General features: G+C 37.9%; 3 protein-coding genes across 4 annotated transcripts; all 3 read left to right on the top strand.

Annotated features, from left to right (window-relative positions):
* The first annotated feature begins 1,483 nt into the window (after nucleotides 1-1,483).
* On the top strand, nucleotides 1,484-4,459 carry LOC306910707 (sialidase-1-like). The gene is made up of 6 exons (XM_079485469.1): nucleotides 1,484-1,781; nucleotides 2,174-2,363; nucleotides 2,470-2,732; nucleotides 2,938-3,120; nucleotides 3,248-3,467; nucleotides 3,551-4,459. Exons 1-6 carry the CDS (start codon nucleotides 1,701-1,703, stop codon nucleotides 3,769-3,771), a joined length of 1,158 nt encoding a protein of 385 aa, XP_079341595.1. The 5' UTR covers nucleotides 1,484-1,700; the 3' UTR covers nucleotides 3,772-4,459.
* A 748-nt stretch (nucleotides 4,460-5,207) lies between these two features.
* LOC306910708 (sialidase-1-like) lies at nucleotides 5,208-8,703 on the top strand. Of its 2 annotated transcripts, none has more exons than XM_079485470.1 (6): nucleotides 5,208-5,355; nucleotides 5,972-6,161; nucleotides 6,243-6,505; nucleotides 7,021-7,203; nucleotides 7,295-7,514; nucleotides 8,155-8,703. In XM_079485470.1, exons 1-6 carry the CDS (start codon nucleotides 5,266-5,268, stop codon nucleotides 8,373-8,375), a joined length of 1,167 nt encoding a protein of 388 aa, XP_079341596.1. In that variant the 5' UTR covers nucleotides 5,208-5,265; the 3' UTR covers nucleotides 8,376-8,703. The 2 variants fall into 2 exon arrangements, with proteins under 2 accessions (XP_079341596.1, XP_079341597.1); XM_079485471.1 differs by having other exon boundaries at nucleotides 5,216-5,355; nucleotides 6,408-6,505.
* Nucleotides 8,704-11,549: 2,846 nt separating this feature from the next.
* LOC306910706 (sialidase-1-like) lies at nucleotides 11,550-16,135 on the top strand. The gene is made up of 6 exons (XM_079485468.1): nucleotides 11,550-11,719; nucleotides 13,117-13,315; nucleotides 13,550-13,812; nucleotides 14,476-14,658; nucleotides 14,956-15,175; nucleotides 15,390-16,135. Exons 1-6 carry the CDS (start codon nucleotides 11,606-11,608, stop codon nucleotides 15,602-15,604), a joined length of 1,194 nt encoding a protein of 397 aa, XP_079341594.1. The 5' UTR covers nucleotides 11,550-11,605; the 3' UTR covers nucleotides 15,605-16,135.
* The last annotated feature ends 5,736 nt before the right edge of the window (nucleotides 16,136-21,871 follow it).

The following is a 21,871-nucleotide window of genomic DNA, read 5'->3' as shown; positions in this document are numbered from 1 at the left end:
CCAGTCCTTTTTGTCTTTAGCCCAGGCGAGACGCTTCTGAGGCTGTCTGTTGTTCAAGAGTGGCTTGACACAAGGAATGCGACAGCTAAAAAACATGTCTTGCATACGTCTGTTCGTAGTGGTTCTGTAAGCACTGACTCCAGCTGCAATCCACTCTTTGTGAATCTCCCCCACATTTTTGAATGGGTTTTGTTTCACAATCCTCTCCAGGGTGCGGTTATATTGCTTGTACACTTTTTTCTACCCAATCTTTTCCCTCCCTTCGCCTCTTTATTAATGTGTTTGGACACAGAGCTCTGTGAACAGCCAGCCTCTTTTGCAATGACCTTTTGTGTCATGCCCTCCTTGTGCAAGGTGTCAATGATCGTCTTTTGGACAACTGTCAAGTCAGCAGTCTTCCCCATGATTGTGTAGCCTACAGAACTAGACTGAGAGACCATTTAAAGGCTTTTGATGTGTTTTGAGTTCTTAGCTGATTAGAGTGTTGCACCAGGTGTCTTCAATATTTAACCTTTTCACAATATTCACATGAGATACTGAATTTGGGATTTTCCTTGGTTGACAGTTATAATCATCAAAATTAAAAGATAAAAACATTTGAAATATATCAGTCTGTGTGTAATGAATGAATTTAATATACAAGTTACACTTTTTGAATGGAATTAGTGAAATAAATATAGCCTACTTTTTGATGATATTGGCGATATTTGATGATTATGTATATGGCGGCTGCCCCTGGTGGACCGCTGGAAAAATGAGAAGCAAAAATGCTGCCACTGGTCCGATGGCCTTATGTTAGCTGGGTTGTGCTTTCTGTGTCTTCATTTTCTTCAGCTTTGATACAAAGGCAAAGGTGTTTGTGTTTTTGTTTGACTGCTTTGTTTCCTGTTCTGCTCCTCTTCAACAAACACAGTTAGGTTCGTGATGAGGTTTAGGATGGATCCATTCATCCTTAACCAGTCTTACAAGATTCATAGCATTGTGGGAGACAAAGATGTGTTAGAACACAATAACCCGTCACCATCAGATGAAAACACTAAAAATCAGAAAAGTTATGAGAAAAAGACAACATTAATATAGAATATGTGAAAAAGAGGAAGATGTGCAAGAACGTCTTGGTTATGTAACTTCTTGGTTACAGATGTAACCTCAGTTTCCTGATGGATGAACGAGACGTTGTGTCAAGACTGACAGAATGGGGTTTGACTTGAGAACCTATCATCTCCGATTGTTATAGAAAAGACATGATGGGATTGTGTGCAAGATAATATAATTTAATGTACATGATACGTCTTTTATTCCATTAAAAGCTGAACTCATTTACACAAATCAAACTGAGACACTGGCGGTCAGTCTGCCTTTTACTAGTTATAATATAGTCAAAAACATTTATGTAACATGGCAAAACAAATCAGACAACGGCACTTTTTAAATAGTAGGAAATGTGGCGTATAAATGGAAAATGGCTCTATGTTGATTTTTCAAGAGCGCTCTATTTTTTCTTACGCGTTTATTTTTGCCATGTGACTCTGACGTCACCGCCGGGCAGTCATATGACTGTGGATTGACTCATGAAAGGCTTCCGCTGTTGATATGTTGTGTCTAACAAACCCAGTTACAGAAAAACAAACAAATAATTGTCGGATCTCCGCAAGAAAAGGCAGCACGGCTGTGGACAAACGGTCGCATTGATCGTTTCAATGGATATGTTTCGACATCTGTGGACTCTAATGTTGCTTTGCTTTGCAGTGTTTCCGTCCGCGTGTGTGAACTATACTCAGGTAAGCTGTTGTGTACATCACTAAAGTGTATTGCAGTATTTACTGCAGTTTGTCATTTCACTGTATTTGACACTACAGTATACAGTAGTGTACATGACCAAAGTGAAGGAATGAATATACTACAGTACATGACAATTTACTAGAGTAAACATTGATGTATAGGCCTACAGTAGTTTTTTTACAAGGGAGTTCAGTCCTGTTGTACCAGTTTAAACACAGTAAACTTTTTATATATATATATATGTTCTTACTATACAAATATATAAAATTACTTCGGATATATAAACGGATATATAAACAGAACAATTACAGGACATGATCAGCGGACAAATATCACAGCAACATATTTATTTATTTTTTAATAATAACCTCAACAATTTTGCTCTGCACAGATTGACCCGCTCATATACGAGGAGCAGTTGCTATGGGTCAGTGGTGGAGCTGGTCAAGTGGACACCTACCGGATCCCCCTGCTAACCTTCACGTCACGTGGAAGTCTGCTGGCATTCTCTGAAGCCAGAAAACATTCATCAAGTGACATCGGGGCAAAATTTATTGCAATGAGACGTTCCACAGACAAAGGTGGACTTTCCACAATCATCAGCTCAGTTATACTGGTTGTTCCAGTCAACTCTTGACTATTGAAATTGTATTGACTTTGCTTTAATTATAATCTTTTCTTTCTCAGGAGCCACCTGGTCTCCAACCTCATTCATAGTGGATGACGGCTTTCTAACAGATGGGCTCAACTTGGGTTCAGTTGTCGTGGATAAGAAGACAGATGCTGTGATACTTATCTACTCTCTGTGCTTCCACCGTTACCATTGCAGCCCCTCCAGCACCATGCTGGTGGAGAGTCTGGATGATGGATTCACGTGGAGCCGACCACGAAACCTGTCCATTGAGCTGGGGGTGAAGAGCTTTGCTCCTGGGCCTGGCTTTGGAATACAGGTGTGTTTTGTCGCTGTCAAAAAAACCTTGACCTAGCATGTTAAGATGTTTATGACACAGTTATGACCTTGTTGATTCTTTGGTATATGACTGTAAAAAAAAGCACATTATAAAACGGGGCCACGTGATTACACGTAGTAGTATTCTTTTTTATTTTTATATATATTTATATGTGATATATTCCATGATATGCCTGTGTCTACAGAAACGCTACCCTCCCAAAGTGGGGCGCTTGGTGGTCTGTGGCCATGGATCCATTGCCGGTGACGGGGTCTTCTGTATATTGAGTGATGATCATGGTATATCCTGGAGAAATGGAGCTGCTTTGAAGAGCATCCCTTACAACCAGCCTAAACAGAATCTAGACTTCAATCCAGATGAGTGTCAGGTAACACAGAAAACGGCCTACACAACTTCACAAACTTATTTATTGCAAGTGACCAAAACTAGTGGACTTACAGTAAGTGTCCCTATACATGATCTCATATTGTGCTGTTTCCCGTGTGTTCATTCAGCCAGTGGAACTTCAGGACGGAAGCATAGTCATCAATGTTCGCAACCAGAACAACTACCACTGCCGCTGTCGAATAATAGTGCGGAGCCTGGATGCATGCGAGTCTCTGCCCGTAGAGGAACTGGTGTTTGAGAAAACACTGGTGGATCCCGCTGTAGCAGCTGGTGCCCTGCAGAAACAAGGAGTGCTGTTCTTCACCAACCCAGCCAATGCTCAAGAGAGTAAGAAATAGTCATCAGAATGTATTTGAAAGAACAAGTAAAGTAGATCATTATTTAAGATTGATTTATTGGTGTTTGTACAGGAATCAATCTGACTCTTCGCTGGTCTTTCACTGATGGGAAGTCATGGGAGAAGGAGGCGATTCAGATCTGGTGGGGACCGAGTTGTTATTCCTCTATGACATCGCTCGAGGGGAATTCTCCTGAGGACAACAAATTCATCTATGTCATTTATGAAAAGGGCCATAAAGAATGCACTGAGACTATCTCTTTTGTCAAAATCCATTTATACGGAGGAAAATAGCACACGGCCTGTCAATAAAAAGGGATATTTTGAACTTTTAAAAAAGACTTTTTAGAACAAGGTTTTATCCTGATCCACGATTATTTTGTACAGTTTTTTTAATTAAATTTAATAAAAGGTGGCTGGACTGTATATGCACAGATTGGCGAAGGTTGATATAAGAGTTGAAATGAATAAAAAAAAAAGAATCAAGAAATCCTGGTTCAATGGGAATTGGCTTTCCTGTGGCTCAGTGGTTAGAGCATGGCGCTACCAAAGCCAAGCTCATGGGTTTGATCCCAATCAGAAACAAATGTGTGATACTATGCAATTTAAGTCGCTTTGGATTAAAGCATCTGCCAAATGCATGAATTTAATGTGACTACAATAGTGAAAAATGTAATATAAAAACAGTCATGATTTTACTCATTGGTGTTTTACCTGCTTTTCTCTCATGCACATTTGCTACAATCTTAAGTATTTTTAATTGAAACATTTCCTTTGTGCGGTTAGACAGGCAGCAGCACCATTTTACATTTGAAACACTATTCTTTTTAGTTGTTTAACAGCTCCAGATGCTGTTTTTTGTCAAGCCTTTTACTAGTTCTTTCAAAAGATTTCTGTACAACTACTGTAAACCTTGAATTTGCACATGCGATCGATTCATGTCCAAGGTTTTGGTTAAATTAAATTGCTGATGTAAACTGGACACCTGCATTCATGGTCTCCACCCAACAAATCTTTAAAGTCAAACAATACAGTGTATGTAGCTAGTCTTGGGGAATCATCCAGATATCATCTTGTATAGCCAGACATTTATTGCAATAACACTTTACAAAATCTACAACAGAACTAGCTGTGTATGCTATAAGTTCACGTGTCATTACATCTGGTATTTGCACTTTTGCACACCTGGTATTTTCACATGCAAGCTACATGACTCAGGGACACTATGCATTGTTCAACAACATTCTCAACTTTTTTAAGTAAATGGAGAGATTTTTTCAAGACTTTTGGGACTGGTTTATTCATTACAAGCATCCAGAGGTGAGAAGCTCAGGTGTGCTGTGAACACCATGACCTTTTCATGATCACACTCCTTGTGCTTTTCTTTGATAATTAGACTGTTAAGCAATGCTAACCCTGTTGTAAAAGTGAAGAAATATTGCTTACCTCTCCCTTAAAGGGACTGTTCAACCAAAAATAAGACATTTACTCACCAAACCTCAATAAATGTCTTTGTTCTGATGATGTTCATCAGAACAAATAAGAATATTTCATTTTTATTGTCCTAAAGTAACACTTTTAAACGCAAATCTGTGATGCCATATTGTATGTGGTCTCACATTGATTCAAGACAGTGATTGATCGTCCATGTGAGTGAGGCAGTATTCACTTCCTTATAAATACCACAATACTGCAAACTAAACTGGTTGGTAAAACCAGTTATTCCTTTTGTTTCTCAGCTGTTATCTGACTGCGTCTCAGCTATAGAAAGTCAGATGGTTTGTGCATATGACTAAAGAAGGTGCAATTATGGATCTGTGGAGTCTTTTACCCAGTTTGCTTCTGTTGTTCACCTTTTCGTGTGCAAGTGGCATAAAGGTAATATGTTTTTATTGTAACTTATGATTGTGATCATTAAAGAGTCAACACATTACATAAATGAGTTTTCTGCAGCAGTGGTTTGGTATTGTGGTTTAAAAATCTTGATTTAGTCAATTCTGTGATCCAACAAAAAATGACTTCCATCTATTATCATATTATATATGTATATATATATATATATATATATATATATATTGCAATTGCTGTTGGGTAAGCAAGTAAATCCAATTCAACCAGCATAACACACATTAAGACAACGTTCAACCATTTTTGGATGATTTTTAGGGGCACTGAGCATTTGCAGTTCTTTACTCTTAAACATAGAGGTGCTTGAAAGGTTCTTCACAGCGATGCCATGGAAGAACCATTCAGTCAGAGGTTCAGTAAAGAACCATCTCTTTGTTACTTTTTTATAATCTGAAGAACCTTTATATGAAACAGAAATGTTCTTGGGATGTTAAAGGTTCTTTGAGGAACCAAAAGGTATTTCTATGTCATTTGAAGCAACTTATTTAAGGGTGTTCTCTGAATGTTCTGTCAATGTAACTCAGCAGATTCCCCCTGTTTCTTTATAAGCAGTTATTTTATGTGTTTCTTTATCACATGGTTTCAGATCAAACCCGTTGTTGCTGATGAGCAGTTGCTCTGGGTTGGGGGTCAAACTGAAGAAGTCCACACCTACAGGATTCCCCTTATCACCTTCACTCCTCAAGGAAGTCTGCTGGCTTTTTCAGAGGCTCGGAAGAAGTCCGCCAAAGATATCGGAGCCAAGTTCATAGCCTTAAGACGTTCCACAGACAGAGGTGTGCATGAATGAAATTATCTCTTACTTTGTTTTCTATATTTTTCTTCTTTAACAATCACTTTCTCTTTAACGCTGTAAGGAAATACATGGTCTCCCACCTCATTCATAGTGGACGATGGAAGTCTAGCAGATGGGCTGAATCTGGGTTCAGTTGTTGTGGATGAGGAGACTCGTGCTGTGATCCTCCTCTACTCTCTGTGTTTCCACCATTACCACTGTAATACCTCTTTCACAATGTTGATAGAAAGCCTAGATGACGGTCTCACCTGGAGTCCTCCAAGAAGCCTTGACTCTCAACTGGGGGTCCAGAGTTTTGCTCCAGGGCCTGGATTTGGTATACAGGTATTTCAATTAGTCCGCTGCTGGTTTCTTGCCAGCTTAAGCTTCACAGGTCATTTTATCTTTACAGCTACAAAATGTGATCAGTTTATTGATGCTGGGTTGTTTCAACCATTGGGTTTAAAATTAACCTACCAATGTTCCATCTAAAATTCTTTGTGGTTTCAACCCATGGTTGGACATTTGCAAGGTTAATTTAACCCAAAGGTGTTTTCCCCCAATATCAACAACCCAGAATTTTCAGAGTGCACTTTTAATAAAGATGCTTCAAAAGGTTCTTTGATGCCATCAAAGAAACTTTTGTTTCCATAAAGAACCTTTAACATCTGAAAATAGGTTCTTCGGCTTATTCAAGAGTAAGAAAGGGATGGTTCTTTAAAGAACCTTTGACTGAATGGGTCTTTGTGGAACCAAAAATGGTTCTTTGTGGAACCAAAAATGGTTCTTTTATGGCATCACTCTGAAGAACCTTTGTGTGTAGCAGCTGACAATGCTTTTTTATGTTATGGTGCTAACAGAAGCGTCATCCTCCCGCTGTTGGGCGTTTAGTGGTGTGCGGACATGGAAACATCGCTGGAGATGGAGTGTTCTGTCTTCTTAGTGATGATCATGGACAAACATGGCGATATGGTGCTGAACTCAAGAGTATTCCCTACAAGCAGCCCAAAAATAACCTTGATCTTGAACCGGATGAGTGTCAGGTTAGGTGGTTGTGAATCAAAACTTTTTTGAATGTTGTGAATCAAAACTTTTTGGAAAGTATTCAAACATGTGTCCTGTCTTTCCTCTAAGCCGGTGGAGCTGGACGACGGTAGCATAGTGGTCAATATACGCAACAACAGGAACTATCACTGCCGGTGTCGCATGGTTGCACACAGTCTGGATGGAGGAGAGTCTCTGCCGGTGGAGCAGCTGGAGTTTGATAGAACATTGGTGGATCCTGCAGTTGCAGCTGGAGCTTTACAGAAAGATGGAGTCCTGTACTTCACAAATCCTGCCAATAATCAAAGCAGTGAGGATATAAGAACTCTTTAAATAATGAGTTCAATAATGAGTTTTCCATCTAGAATTGAAGTAGTGGGATAACTTACAGATGGAGAACCTCATCGCTGCGCATAACCCTAATAATATTTTGTTTACAAGTGTGCAGAGCTGCAGTACTCCGGAAACAAAATTGTAAAACTCTGTATTGATTCATTGAAAATATTTACTAGAATGTCCAGTTTGGTGTGCAAATATTTTTACCCTGCTGATTTTGGTGTTCAGTAAGCTTAAACATTATCTTAAATCCTAACATTTGTCTGACTTTGCATATGTTTCAACTGTGAGATGAGAATGGATGAATTATTCTTTGTTTTCCGACTATATTTTTAAATGTGCATGCTTTTTTTTACTTACCCACAACATCCTGAAAAACAAATGGAGAGCAGTTTTTCAGTTCACTTTTTACTTTTTGATTTTAAGAACAGTGATGAAAAATGGGATGCGAAAGCTGCCACAGCTTTATACATGAACTTCATATAAAAAAACATGATTATCTAATTTTGGAAACAAACTCTTCAAATAGTCCACAGACACCTTATAAGACATGATTATACTGATGGCAATGATCTTGAGACACCATACACTTAGCCTTTTTACTTTTTTTTCAGGAGTGAACTTCACCCTTCGCTGGTCTCTGAATCGTGGTAAATCGTGGGTGAAAGACACTTTAAAGATTTGGCCTGGGCCTAGTGGATACTCCTGTATGACATCACTCAAAGGCAATGGAACTGAGGATCAAAACTACATCTACGTCGTCTTTGAGAAAGGTCACACAGAAAGTATAGAGTCTATCTCCTTTGTGAAAGTTAATCTGTACAGTGACCAATAAAGATTCTGATTCATGTGCATCATGTAAAGAAAGAAAAAGTTAATTGTATGACAGATGACAGAATAGCAACTTCCAACCTGTCTTTCAAAATATTGGATTGAACAATTTCGGATCGCTTAGAGGTGCCTGCTTAAGCACTTCTTTTTTTGCCTCAATTGGTTTATAGGTGACCGGCATTGTTTAGGTATGACACCATATAATCTTAACTCCATAGAGCTTCCAATTTCTGACCATAAATTGGTCTTTTTTTATGTTACTCTGCCACTTCCTAACCAAAATGTGAAGCGCACCATATCATTCTGTAACATTAAAAACCTTAATTTAGATGACTTTTGCAGTTTATTTGGTACTTCTCTTCATTCTACCCCTCCTCCATTTTGTAATGCGAAACTTCTGGTGGATTACTACAATGATCATTTATCCCATTCCTTAGATCCCCTGAAAATCCATACAGTTTCATTTACTAGGTCCTTTCCATGGTACACTCCTGAACGTTTGGAGAGACTAGTAAAAAAACAGGTTTTACTATTTACCAACAAATGTATTCAGATCATATTCTCTCATTTAAAAGTGCCTTGGCAACTATAAATAAACTACTTAAGCCTGTAGATACTGCAAACCACCTCACATCTAATGCTCAATGCTACACTTTTCTCAAATCTTTTTATAATAAATTGTTAATATCCATCTCCAGTTGAATTCTGCCAATCCAAATAATTACTGCCCTATTTCCAACTTCCCCTTTAACTCTAAACTGTAAAAATCTAATCTTCAAGCTCATTTTCAGAACAATAACCTATATGAACCATTTCAGTCTGTTTTCCGTCAGAATCATACCACTGAAACAGCACTGGTAAAAATAACAAATGATCTTTTACTTGCAGCCGATAATAACCTTTTATCAATGTTGATTCTTCTCGCTCTCACTGCAGCCTTTGACACGATCTCTCACGCAATTCTGTTGGAACGTCTGGCTGACATTGGGATCATTGGTTACACGCTAGATTGGTTTAGTAGATCTTAGGTCGTACTTGCATAATAGAAAATATTTCATCCAGGGTAAAAATGCCATTTTGAACCCAGTCCACAGGGTTCTGTATTGGGGCCATTGCTTTTTATTATTTATTTATTGCCTCGTAAGATTTTCCATCAGTTTGGAATTAATTTTCAATTACACACAACTCTACCTCTCTACAAAACTAAAGATCTTTCTTCCTTTAATTGCTTTTGCTGCCTGTCAACAAGCTATCAACAATTGGATGTCAATAAATCTTCTCAAACTTAATGGAAATAAAAGTGAGTGTGGTGAGGAAAGCGGGACGAGGGCCGTGAGGCGGGACCGGTGTGCGCACAGCTGATTCCAACTATCAATCACGCCACCGGCCCCGCCTCATGGCTCTCGTCCCGCCTTCCTCACCACAGCGAGGTTCTCCTTATTGGTTAAAAGACCACACTTTCAAAAACATTGGCGTTTACTATCATAGTTGATGGCTCACCTATTTCTCCCTCTTCCCAAGCCAAAAATCTAGGCATTATTTTAGACAGTACATTTTCCTTTGGTCCTCACATTAGTCATACAGTATATTTTCATCTCTGCAATATCTCCAGACTCCGCCCCCCCTTTCCCAATCCAACACACAGGTTCTGATTCAGGCCCTGGTCACCTCCCGCATTGACTACTGCAATGCCTTATTGTTTGGCATCACAAATTAATCTCTCCATGGCATTCAATCCATGCAGAACTCGGCAGCTCGGATCATTCCCCGCACTGGGTCAAAGGACCACATTACACCCCTCCTCATTCAGCTGCATTGGCTCCTTGTTCCCTACAGGATTAATTACAAAATCCTTGTGTTAACACTTGAAGCCCTGCACAACCTAGCTCCCTCATACCTTTCTGACCTACTTTCTTTTTAGACCCCTCCCTTTGGAGCCAGAGCCTTTAGCCGCTCTGCCCCATTGACTGTGAAGTACTGTCCATTACATATTTGCATACTCAACTCTCTTTGTCAATTTAAATCTCAATTAAAAACGTATCTGTTTAGAGTGGAATATTTTACATAATGCTTATTTTCATGTCTCTAACGCTTGGTATTAAGTTAAATCCTGTTTTCTTAAAGTCTGTTTTGCAATTTGTCCTTACGTGTTTTTTGTAAGTTTTTTATTCTTACTGCAAAAAATTTGATTAATTCTATTAATTGTTTCTTTGGTATATTCTATGAATTCATTTATGGTTTTTAATTCTGTTTTGAAAGGTGTCCTTGGGTGTCTTGAAAGGCGCCAACAAATAAAATGTATTTTTATTATTAATATTATTATAGGTGTTTATAACTCTGCACAGCTAAGTCAAGTCAACTTTATTTATATAGAGCTTTTACAGTTTTCACTGTTACAAAGCAGCTGTACAAGAAAACATTGACTATAAGCAAAACATATAAGGTTATGCAAGTCAAAACACAGGTCAACATAAAAATTCCTACACGCAGTGTTAATTAAATAAAACTATACAATTCTGGCAGCCCCCCTGGCCAGGTAAAAGGTGCAAAACAATATGCAAACGGTGGCGAGGAACCAAAAAGTCAATTGGAGGAGAAAAAGAACCTCAGAGGGAAACCAGACCTAACCAGGGGATTCCAGTTCCCCTCTGGCAAAAGCTGCAGCCTCTGAGAGTTGAGTGTAGAGTACTGTTCTGCAGATGTATCAGTTGTTATTGGAAGTGTTCCTGGTTCCGATTGATCTAACTAGTGCAGCCTAAACCTTCGGAATATTTATATTATGATAGTGTAGTGTAGGCAAGATCAAAAAGATGCGTCTTTAGTCTAGATTTAAACTGACAGAGTGTCTTAACAACAAGTTATGAACACAATAAAGCTGTTTAATACATCCCAATAAGAAAAATGTATTCAAATGAGCAGGAAATCTCAGGTGTTATTTGTGTTTCTGTTTGGTTTTGTATACATATAATGCATTAATAAATAATTAGATAAGTCATTTATTTCTCTACAATCAATAATCGTTATTTCCTTTTATGGGTCGATAAACATGCGCTTCCTGTTTTATAAGTGATACGTCAGCTGTTTGATTCTGCATGACAGTCTTTCACGTGAGTTGACTTCATGCCAGAGGCAGATCAACACACAAGTTTTAGAACCGGTTTGCTGCTTCCTTCGACACGCCCTTTTAAAAGCAAAAGTGTTTTTCGTTGACATGGAGGGATTCTGTGTTTTAAAATGAAGAGGACTAGATACATAACAGCAGAAATGGACATTACTGAGCTTACAGCTGTGCTTGTAGTTCTGCTTGTGGACCTGGGATTCTTAGATGCTTTCAATTTTAATCCAAAGGTGAAACCAGTGCTTTTGTTTTTGTACTTGTAGTAAAACTGGCAGGTAGTAAATTGTCAGTGACACTTTGCTGTGTTAGCAGTGTGGGGTGTAAGTAGTTACTTAAAAGGTAAAGTAAGGAATTACTCTTATTTTTCTGTAATTTAATCACAGTTACTTTACTCAAACTAAATACTGTGTATACAATAGTGGAATTAACATAAAATTTAATAACATAAAAAAATGCGTGCAGTTATGTATCTTTCTCACATTTGTAATTCTTTAGTCAGTTAAAATGAGTACTTTATGTAGTTTTATATGATTTATTTAAATGAATTATGAGTTGTTTCGTGTCTATTCTTGAATCACTTCACAATCAAAGTTGATATAGTATAGAAAGTAATTAGTAATGAGAAATTAAATACTTTTTGGAGAGAGTAATTTGTACAGTAATATAATTAAACTAATGAATGTGTAATTAGTAACTAGAAATTCATTATTTTTTTCAAGTAACTTACCCAACACTGTGTGTTTGGTACAGTAAATGGGATGTTAATGCACATTTAGATTTTTCTTTAGTTCTATGTCATGTAGCATACACACACTTTTGAAGTTTCTACTCTAAAGATCTGTTCTTCAATAGACAAAAAAATATTTTCAATATTCTTCTTCAATACAGTTATGATCCCACAATTGTTAGAAACAACCTGTTTCACTTCCACTCTACACTGCTCAAATACTCAAAATAAGTTTACGCCTAAGAGATCTGTTTCATATCTTACTTGAAAAATTAAACACAATGGCCATTTGTGACTTCTGGGATTCCGTACGTTGCCCAAGGCTGCACTCAATGCATCCTTGATATCGAGAACACATCCAGGTACTTTCATGCGTTCCCTGTTCTTGAGTATTTTGACGGTAATTGATCACGTAGAGCGAGAACACAAGGACATAAGACCGCTGAAGAACGCATATTGAGAACCGGTGAATGTTTAAAGCCCCCTTGAACCAGAAGTTGCAATCGTTTTTACTCTTGTATTTTGAGGCATTTCCGAGTTAAATGAAATTTGTAAGGAGAAAAATAGTGGGCGTCGCTTTTGTCTTTCTTTGCGATTTGATTGGATGTATAAAAAACTTTATATGTTGAAATGGAGACTGACAGTTGAAGGGTAGGAGTTAACGGATGCTCCGCCCAAGCCGTCTAATCTCATCATTTGAGATGGATAGGCATTACAGGAAGGAAGTGCATTTTCAAATTTGTACGAAAAGGACACACGCATTTAAAAAAGAAAATGACCCACATTGACAATAAACACTGCAATATTTCATGAAAAAAAAGGCATTGTCATTTTTTATTTCACTGGGACTTTAAGTTATTATAAGAAGCTTTATTTGTGTTACTTCGTGTGTCTGCACAGAGCTCAGAGATTTACCCTGTTATCGTAGATGAGCAGGTGCTCTGGATAGGCGGTGGGGCAGGAGAAGTTCACACATACAGGATTCCCTTGCTCACTTTCACTCTTCAGGGAAGTATACTTGCTTTTGCAGAGGCTCGAAAGACATCTTCTACAGACATGGAGGCCAAGTTCATAGCTCTACGCCGCTCTACAGACAGAGGTTCTTAGCCTTCACCATAACAATGTTTTCTGTGTTATTAGTTAATAAATAATAGTTATATTAATACAGTTGTATATTATGAACATATTATCTTATTTACATTATGTACATATTAAGCAGTTTTAGATGCTGCAACAAAATAAATGTTCTCAAAAATTATGTCTATTCACTTTTTTTGACTGAAAATATTGTGAAACACAGTTTTTACATAAAACTTTTCAATATTATATTTAGGAGCAACCTGGTCACCAACATCCTTCATAGTAGACGATGGCTTGCAGACCGATGGGGTGAATCTGGGTTCAGTTGTAGTGGATGAAGAGACTGGAGCTGTGATACTCATTTACTCTTTGTGCTTTTACCGCCATCACTGCAGCCCCCCTCAGACCATGATGACCGAAAGCCTGGACGACGGTCTTACCTGGAGCGCCCCGCGAAACCTCAATCGACAGCTGGGGATCAAGAGCTTCATCCCTGGTCCTGGTTTTGGAATACAGGTGGGCAGTTCCATGCAAATGTCAAAATGATGAACTCAAGTGATTTTACACCATACTGATAGGTCATAGATGTACATTTGGTAGTTTAAATACCCATATGAAGTTTTTTTTGTGTGTGATTTTAAAGTTTGTAAGTGAATTGTCACATCCATAATGGTCCATATTCATGAATGGACATGTAATGTTGTGCACTATGAAAAGTCATCTCTTCTCCATTTGTTGGGTGTTATTGCTTCTGGCTTGTACATTTTAATTCACAGAAAAGCTACAAAGGATGTTGTCTCTCAAAAACCTGATTACTTTTTTGTCACACTCATAATGCATGATTTTTCTCTATTTTAAAATAAAACTTATGCATATGACTGATACATATCTTTATGAGGTTTTGACTCTATCATCAGGGGTTTAGTGAAATATAAATAGATGATTTCATATATTGGTAATAAATACACTTATAATAATAATATAACTTATATTTCACGTTTTGACTGAAAATGTCACATCCATAATGTTGGAATGGCTGTAATTTTCTTCCACACCTCGGAAGAGACAGTTATATAGTGATCTACAGATTTTAAACAACATGTGAATAGAAAACCACAGATTCTTTACTTTTGGGTAATCTTTCCTTTAATGTCAGTTTCTCAATGATGGTGTCTACAGAAGCGTCATCCCCCAGCTGTTGGTCGTCTGGTGGTATGTGGTCATGGTACTCTAGCTGGCGACGGGGTCTTCTGCATCCTGAGCGATGATCATGGCCGTTCTTGGAGGAATGGAGCTGCGCTGATGAGCATCCCTTACTACCAAAACAAGCAAAATCTAGATTTCAATCCAGATGAATGTCAGGTAAAGGCCTGACACTGGCAAATTAACTTGTCCATTCAATACAAGTTACGTATTATGTGCATACATGTCAATGCATTGCATTGTGGGAAATTTCCAGAACAACATGTAGTTTTAAGTAAATCATAGGATTTTGAACATTTAGTTAAGGCCACCTAATAAAAAGTGTGACCAGGGGAAGACAATGTTTTGCTTTCTTTACTGTCACTTGTAAGTAAACACATTTTGCTTCTATTTCTACTCAACCACAGTCATTTGCAGATTACTTTTTAAAGTACTTCTGCTCTTTCTTTTTTTAAGCCAGTTGAACTAGATGATGGAAGTATATACGTCAGTGTGCGTAACCAGAACCACTATCACTGCCGCTGTCGTATGGTTGTGCGCAGTCTGGATGGAGGAGAGTCTCTGCCGGTTGATCAGCTGGTGTTTGATACAGCACTGGTGGATTCTGCAGTTGCAGCTGGAGCTTTACAGAAAGATGGAGTCCTGTACTTCACCAATCCTGCCAATTCACATGACAGTAAGAAAAACGTGAATGGGTGTAATCATGCATCTAACTTTATTGCAGGTCCAAAGTATAAGTGACCTTCATCGCAAGATGCCTAAATGCATTTGTGTTAACAAGCAATTGAACTGGTGTACTTAATAAAGTGGCCATTAAGTGGTGTAGTGTTTCGATGATAGATGTTCATTTAAATGCCATGATATTAATTCAGTCAAATCACTTTCTCCAGGAGTTAACCTCACCCTTCGCTGGTCTCTGGATCGTGGTAAATCATGGTTGAATAATACTCTGAAGATCTGGAATGGGCCAAGTGGATACTCCTGTATAGCATCACATAAAGACTATGGAACCGACAATCACATTTATGTTCTGTATGAAAAAGGCCAAAAAGACTATTGTGAGACAATCTCCTTGATAAAAATTAATCTGCACAGTGGCCTTTAAACAATGCAGTTGTTATAATGGTATAAAATTAATAGGTTTACCAGTTTTTACCCTTTTTCTGTTAATAAATTCAGTCACTGGATGTTTTGCTTCAGACCATTGCGCTCTGTCGCCATCTCTTGACAGGAAATTCACATTAGTCACACGTGTATTATTTAAAATAGAAGATCTCCTTAAACATAATTCATTTGATATTTGATTGCATGTTAACCTGATTGCTTGCGAGAATCATGTTGTGCATGTGGAACACCAAATACTACAGATCACAACAAAAATGTACTAAGGTTCGTCTATATTTTTCAGGATTGGACAATATTACAAGTGACAGATAGCCTATATGTATAAATCCACTACCTTATTAGACGACTTTTAATAAGGGACAACCCGACATTTTTTTTTGTAAGTAATGCTGTAACTCAATTTTATTTATATAGCTTTACAGGGGAAAATAGAAACCTTAAAACACAAAAAAGGTCAAACACACTACATGGTGTATTATATAATAAATTCAAATTTTAGTAAATAATATCTAATAAATGCAGTCTCCTGGTCGTTTATTTAGCATATTTTGCATTAAGTGAATGCTTGGCTGAAAAGATGTGTCTTCAATCTAGATTTAAATTGGGCGAGTAGCCAGTGAAGGGATGATAACATTGGGGTAATGTCTCATTTTCTGGACCTGGTAAGAACTCTGGCAGCTGCATTCTGAACTAACTGTAGTTTGTTTATTGATGATGCAGTACAGCCACGAAGTAGTGGATTACAGTAGTCAACTCTTGAGGTCACAAATGCATGAAAAAACTTCTCTGCGTCAGCCAAACACAGAATATTTCATAATTTGTAATGTTAGTACTGATGAGAGAATGTCACGTCCTGTGTAAAATATAAGTTTGGCTGGTTTTAGTTGGTGCTTTAACTGCTATAACATGACAAAGAAGTAAGTTTTCCTTTGTTCTTTCATTGCAATCGTGTTTTGGGTGCATTATTCAACCTTATACACGCATTTGTATTGCTGTGCATTGCATTTCTGCGTCATTATGAGACATGAGTGTTTCTCTGATAATTAAGTTATAAATAACGATTAGTATTTTGCTAAACAGTATTTTGTGGAAAAAACTCTGTTTTGTGTACTGGTTAACCAATATCATATGCTGCATTTAGTTTGCATTTCAAAACATATATTTTAACAAAACATATTATTCACAATGGAAAACTCTGTATATAGAGTGCACTTATAAAACAAGAAGGCATAGGTCAAGCACCAAGAGAACATGATCAAACACAAATAGGGCAAGACTCACAAACCAGCAACTAGGCAATGAATTGCCCTGGCAATGGATTTTTTGACACTTTAGTCACTTTTCTTAAAAATATTTTTTATGTTTAGAGAAATACCAATAGATGTCACACTATACAAGCGAGATGAGAATTACGCTAAGTGACACTTACGCACGCATTTTGTTTGTAGACTTCAGCTCTGCTTTCGATACCGTCATCCCTTCCAAGCTAATCGTCAAACTTGGAAACCTAGGAACTAACAACTCTACCTGCAATTGGATTATGGACTTCCTGACAAACAGGCCTCAGCTTTTTAGGTAAGGCCACATCTGCTCCACCACAACCACCCTCAACACTGGTGTACCACAGGGCTGCGTACTGAGCCACTTTCTCTACTCCCTTTTCACACTCGACTGCAGGCCTGTGAACGGATCTAACTCCTTCATCAAGTTTGCAGACGATACAACGGTGATTGGTCTCATCAGCAACAACGATGAGACTGCATACAGGGAGGACAGACTGCCAAACAACCTGCTCCTTAACACCTCCAAGACAAAGGAGATCATCGTGGACTTCAGGAAGGCGAAAGGAGGCACACACGGGTCCACATTAATGGGATGGCTGTTGAACGTGTTTCCAGTTTTAAGTTCCTGGGGACTCATATTTCGGAGGACCTGTCCTGGACCACCAACAGCTCATGCCTGGTCAAGAAGGCTCACCAGCGTCTCTTCTTTCTGAGGACACTGAAGAAGAACCAACTGTCTTCAACTATCCTGGTGAACTTCTATCGCTGCACGATAGAGAGCATCCTGACCAACTGTGTCACAGTCTGGTACGGGATCTGTTCTGTTGCTGAGTGCAAGGCACTGCAGCGGGTGGTGAAAACAGCCCAGCGCATCACAGGGACTACACTTTCACCCATTGAGGACATCCAGAAGAAACGCTGTCTGCGTCGAGCTCGCAGCATTCTCAAGGACTCCTCTCACCCTGCTCATAGACTGTTTACTCTCCTGCCTTCCGGTGCCTCCGGACAAGAACCAGCAGACTAAGAAACAGCTTTTTTCCCAGAGCTGTTTCATTACTGATTCCACTACCTCTCTTACCTTGAACTCCAAGCTGCTATAACATCGTTTACATTGCACTACAGGGCTGCATGCATTACTGAACTGTACACACCAGTACTTCATGTTATCTGCTCTACTGGACTGTTTACACATGCACAGCATCATTTGCACTCTATACTGCTCACTTGCACATCTGAAATATGCTCATTTGCACTAATGGACCACTTTCATAACTGCACTAACTTATCTGCTGCACTGTAACTCTATTAACTGAATCTACTCATCTATTGCACTGTAACTCTATTAACTGCATCTACTCATCTATTGCACTGTAACCTCAATAACTACATTAACTAATCTACTGCACTGTAACCTAATTAACTGCATCTACTCATCTATTGCACTGTAACCTCAATAACTGCATTAACTAATCTACTGCACTGTAACCTAATTAACTGCATTAACTCCTCTTCTGGACTGCAACCTATTAACTGCATTAACTAATCTACTGCACTGTAACCTAATTAACTGCATTAACTCATCTTCTGGACTGCAACCTATTAACTGCATTAACTCATCTTCTGGACTGCAACCTATTATTAACTCTTATACTGCACCTTAACTTTAATAACTGCATTAACTCATCCACTGCATTGTTACTTCAACAACTGCATTAACTTACCTATTGTATTGCAACTTTAACAGCTAATGTCAATAATATATGCACATTTAAGTCACTTGCACTTTTTTGTCTAAATTATTATCTGCTCATATCCACCTGTACATTACATTTTTTTTTTTTTTGGCAGACGCTTTTATCCAAAGCGACTTACAAGTAGTTTTTTACAGTGACACATTACTGCAGAGCAATCAGGGGTAAGGTGCCTTGCTCAAGGGCACTTCAGTCATGACCTGCTGGCACTGAGATTTGAACCAGCAACATTTTGATCACAAGCCCAACACTCTAACCCCCAGGCCATAACAGACCCCACAATAATGTTCATAGTGTTAATGTTGATAGTATATAGTCATCTGTATATATTGTTCATAGTACATACCTGCTGTCATATTTTCATAGAACATACCTACTGTAAAATATTTTCATAATCCATCCCCACTGTATAATATTTTCTCAATATTGTATTCTGTATTTACTGTAACTGTATATCCTGCACTTGCTAATTGCACTTCTGGTTTGACCTAAACTACATTTCGTTACACTGTTCTTGTATATGTGTAATGACAATAAAGTTGAATCTAATCTAATCTAAGTGGGAACACTGTGAGGAGTAGCAGATCCCTTGGCTGTTAAGGGGAAAAAACTTCCACATTATCTGACATGCAAAGATGTACACATTCTTGAAAAACGCGTCTGCAATTGTTAAGAAAATTTCGCAAAGCCATTGCTTTTCCTTGTCTACTTCTACCGCTTTTTTATTAAATGCTCTCTTTTTCCTTGTCCTAAAATTACGTATTGCTGACGCATCCGGAATGTATCCGGAACTAGGACCATAGCTACGTGAACGATGACGTCACAGCTTTTTGTTTAATCAATTTTATGCAAATCCTTCCGTTTTGGGGCTTACCATTGGCTAAACCAAAATGTCTGTACACGAAATTACGTCTTTAGGCGCAATAACGCTGTACACGTTACGTCTAAAGACATTTCTGCCTAAATGGCCTTCCATACATATCAAACAAGCCTATTTTGTTTACCACGTGATGTCACTATGAGACGCAGAGAGAATGTGGAGCACTAGGTTATCGTTATATGGTAGCTATGCAAACGTTTGCATTGGTTCGTTAACAGTGTATGGATATTTTAACCTTCATGTTTATACATATTACGTGTTATACGTAATAGTTTAAAATAGTTTAAAGTTTGTTTACGGTTGACATACGCATGAGAAGAGCTAGCAGCCATCTTGTCCTTGACGTCAAATGACGCGTATCGCTGAGGTCGGGGTTGGTGAATCCGGATTCGTGTTGTGGCTAGAAATCTCGCCATAAAATCACAATAAATTACATTAGCTAATGCCCACACCTGCCCTCATCCTAACCTTACAATAAAAACAATACTCAGCTTGACAATTTATGCGATATTGAAGTGCGCATGCCCAGTGGAGGTAGCTACTGTATCCCTTCTTACCAAACCCACACCATCGATCTGCCCCGAATTCAGAGGTACATTCACTTACACTGGACAAACTTTAACATTGAGTGGAAAAGATGTGTTTATTTACTTTGATGATGGTGGAACAGATAAGGATTTTTCTATTTTTGTCCAATTGTTTTTAGCCTTAGGAAAATTCCATATTCATAAGAAGAAATGGGCACAGTCCAAACCAAATTTTGAACACCTTTTAGCAGAGCTAAAACAATATCACACCACTGTAAGAGGTCTTAAAAATAGAAAGGCTATTAAGACCGATCTTGTACTCTCTAAATATGTTTAATTTGCACCCTTTTATGTAATTTGGTCTCGTTTTATTATTTATTTTATTTTGTGTATCAACCCTGGCATAAACAGATGTTGTTGTATTATATTGTTAATACCTAATAAAAAAAAGAAAAAGAGGTACATTCACTTCCGGGATTGAGGTCAGCAAGTGAGGGTATGCATTGACGTCACTTTCCCGAGTGAACATTTCGGGACACGCCCTCGTACACGCTCCCCTGGGTGGCAAAACACCCTCGGCTGGCTGGTTTGGGGGATTTTTTAATGAATCTATAATTTTTACATTGTGTTATTTCGTTTTATTAATATTTTAAAAAATAAATTTTTTGTGTTAATTCTAGTTAAAGTTAGCAATTGTGTTGCATGCTTTTGCTATTTTATAATTTATTGGTTCATTTTTAATGTTGCTAAATAAGATACATTTTTATTTTCGTTTTACATTAGCTTTTACTTATTATTATAACTTAACTGAATTAAACTCACTTCAGTTATTTTTAGGTAACATTTCAATTTTTCCTCAAGTTAGTTTCCCCAAAATGTTTAGGTCAATATTTGATTTGATTTCAATGAATCGTTTTCAAAGGTTTAATTTGAGAAAACTAAAATTGCCTTGCTCAGTTGATGTTTTTAATGTTCAGAAGTTGTCATCTTGTAATCAGAGGTTAATTTTCTTAGGATAATTTGTGGGTTTATGTCTGGGTGTTGGTAAAGACAAATAGAGGATGATATATTATGAGTGGTCTGGCTGAAGATTGCAGGATGACAGTGGGTGCCTGAAGACTCAAGTCCATGAAGTCATTCCTGCCAAAGGTGACAGGAAAGTGCTGGAAAGAGACAGGGGAACAGGATCGGCAAAGGACTGCACAAGACATGAATCATACTCAGGTCACCAGCGTACTAGCACTATATGTCGGCACACTAAACACTGGCTATTGGCGCTGACGTATACACATTTTGTATGTACTGTATACTCATACACATCCTCAAAATACAATATGTGACCCAGTCTGTGAAAACCCAGATGAAGTATTATTTTGTGATTTACTGTTTTCAACATAAAATCAAACATTGATGCCTGTTATCTCATATTTGCATTTTGAGACGTGTGCCTGTTTTTTACACAGTTGGTCATATATTTTATTACAACTTTTTTGCTTTTGAAACATATTTTGTAAAAATAGTTAAAAAGTTTGTAGACGGTATGTGTTGTTAATCGTTTTTTTTGTGATCATTCAAGAGTATTCAAGAACATTACTGACATGTGCAATACAGCAGGGGGCATTCATTATTCAGAAATGATAGTGTAAAATAGTACGGACACTGTCAGGAATCTCAACTCATCTTTTTAAGTTTGCATGTTTTTTAAGATATAGCCTTACTTTCAAATCAGATCTGCCAAATGAATAAATGTAGATTGATTGGACAAATCAATTGGATTAATATAGTAAATTATGTTTAGTTGACTAC

The sequence above is a fragment of the Barbatula barbatula genome, assembly GCF_947034865.1.
Source record: "Barbatula barbatula genome assembly, chromosome: 21".
Taxonomy (NCBI): Eukaryota; Metazoa; Chordata; class Actinopteri; order Cypriniformes; family Nemacheilidae; genus Barbatula; species Barbatula barbatula.
Note: the sequence above shows the minus strand (reverse complement) of the source record. Positions and strands in the feature narration are given on the sequence as shown.

Bases quoted from the DNA above. Each gene is read 5' to 3' on its own strand.
- LOC306910707 (XM_079485469.1), top strand. From the start codon at position 1,701: ATGGATATGTTTCGACATCTGTGGACTCTAATGTTGCTTTGCTTTGCA. The intron at 3,121-3,247 runs GTAACACAGAAA...GTGTTCATTCAG, and splicing joins TCAATCCAGATGAGTGTCAG to CCAGTGGAACTTCAGGACGG. The intron at 3,468-3,550 runs GTAAGAAATAGT...GTGTTTGTACAG, and splicing joins CCCAGCCAATGCTCAAGAGA to GAATCAATCTGACTCTTCGC.
- LOC306910708 (XM_079485470.1), top strand. From the start codon at position 5,266: ATGACTAAAGAAGGTGCAATTATGGATCTGTGGAGTCTTTTACCCAGT. The intron at 5,356-5,971 runs GTAATATGTTTT...ACATGGTTTCAG, and splicing joins CGTGTGCAAGTGGCATAAAG to ATCAAACCCGTTGTTGCTGA. The intron at 6,506-7,020 runs GTATTTCAATTA...TGGTGCTAACAG, and splicing joins GGCCTGGATTTGGTATACAG to AAGCGTCATCCTCCCGCTGT.
- LOC306910706 (XM_079485468.1), top strand. From the start codon at position 11,606: ATGAAGAGGACTAGATACATAACAGCAGAAATGGACATTACTGAGCTT. The intron at 13,316-13,549 runs GTTCTTAGCCTT...TATTATATTTAG, and splicing joins ACGCCGCTCTACAGACAGAG to GAGCAACCTGGTCACCAACA. The intron at 13,813-14,475 runs GTGGGCAGTTCC...TGGTGTCTACAG, and splicing joins GTCCTGGTTTTGGAATACAG to AAGCGTCATCCCCCAGCTGT.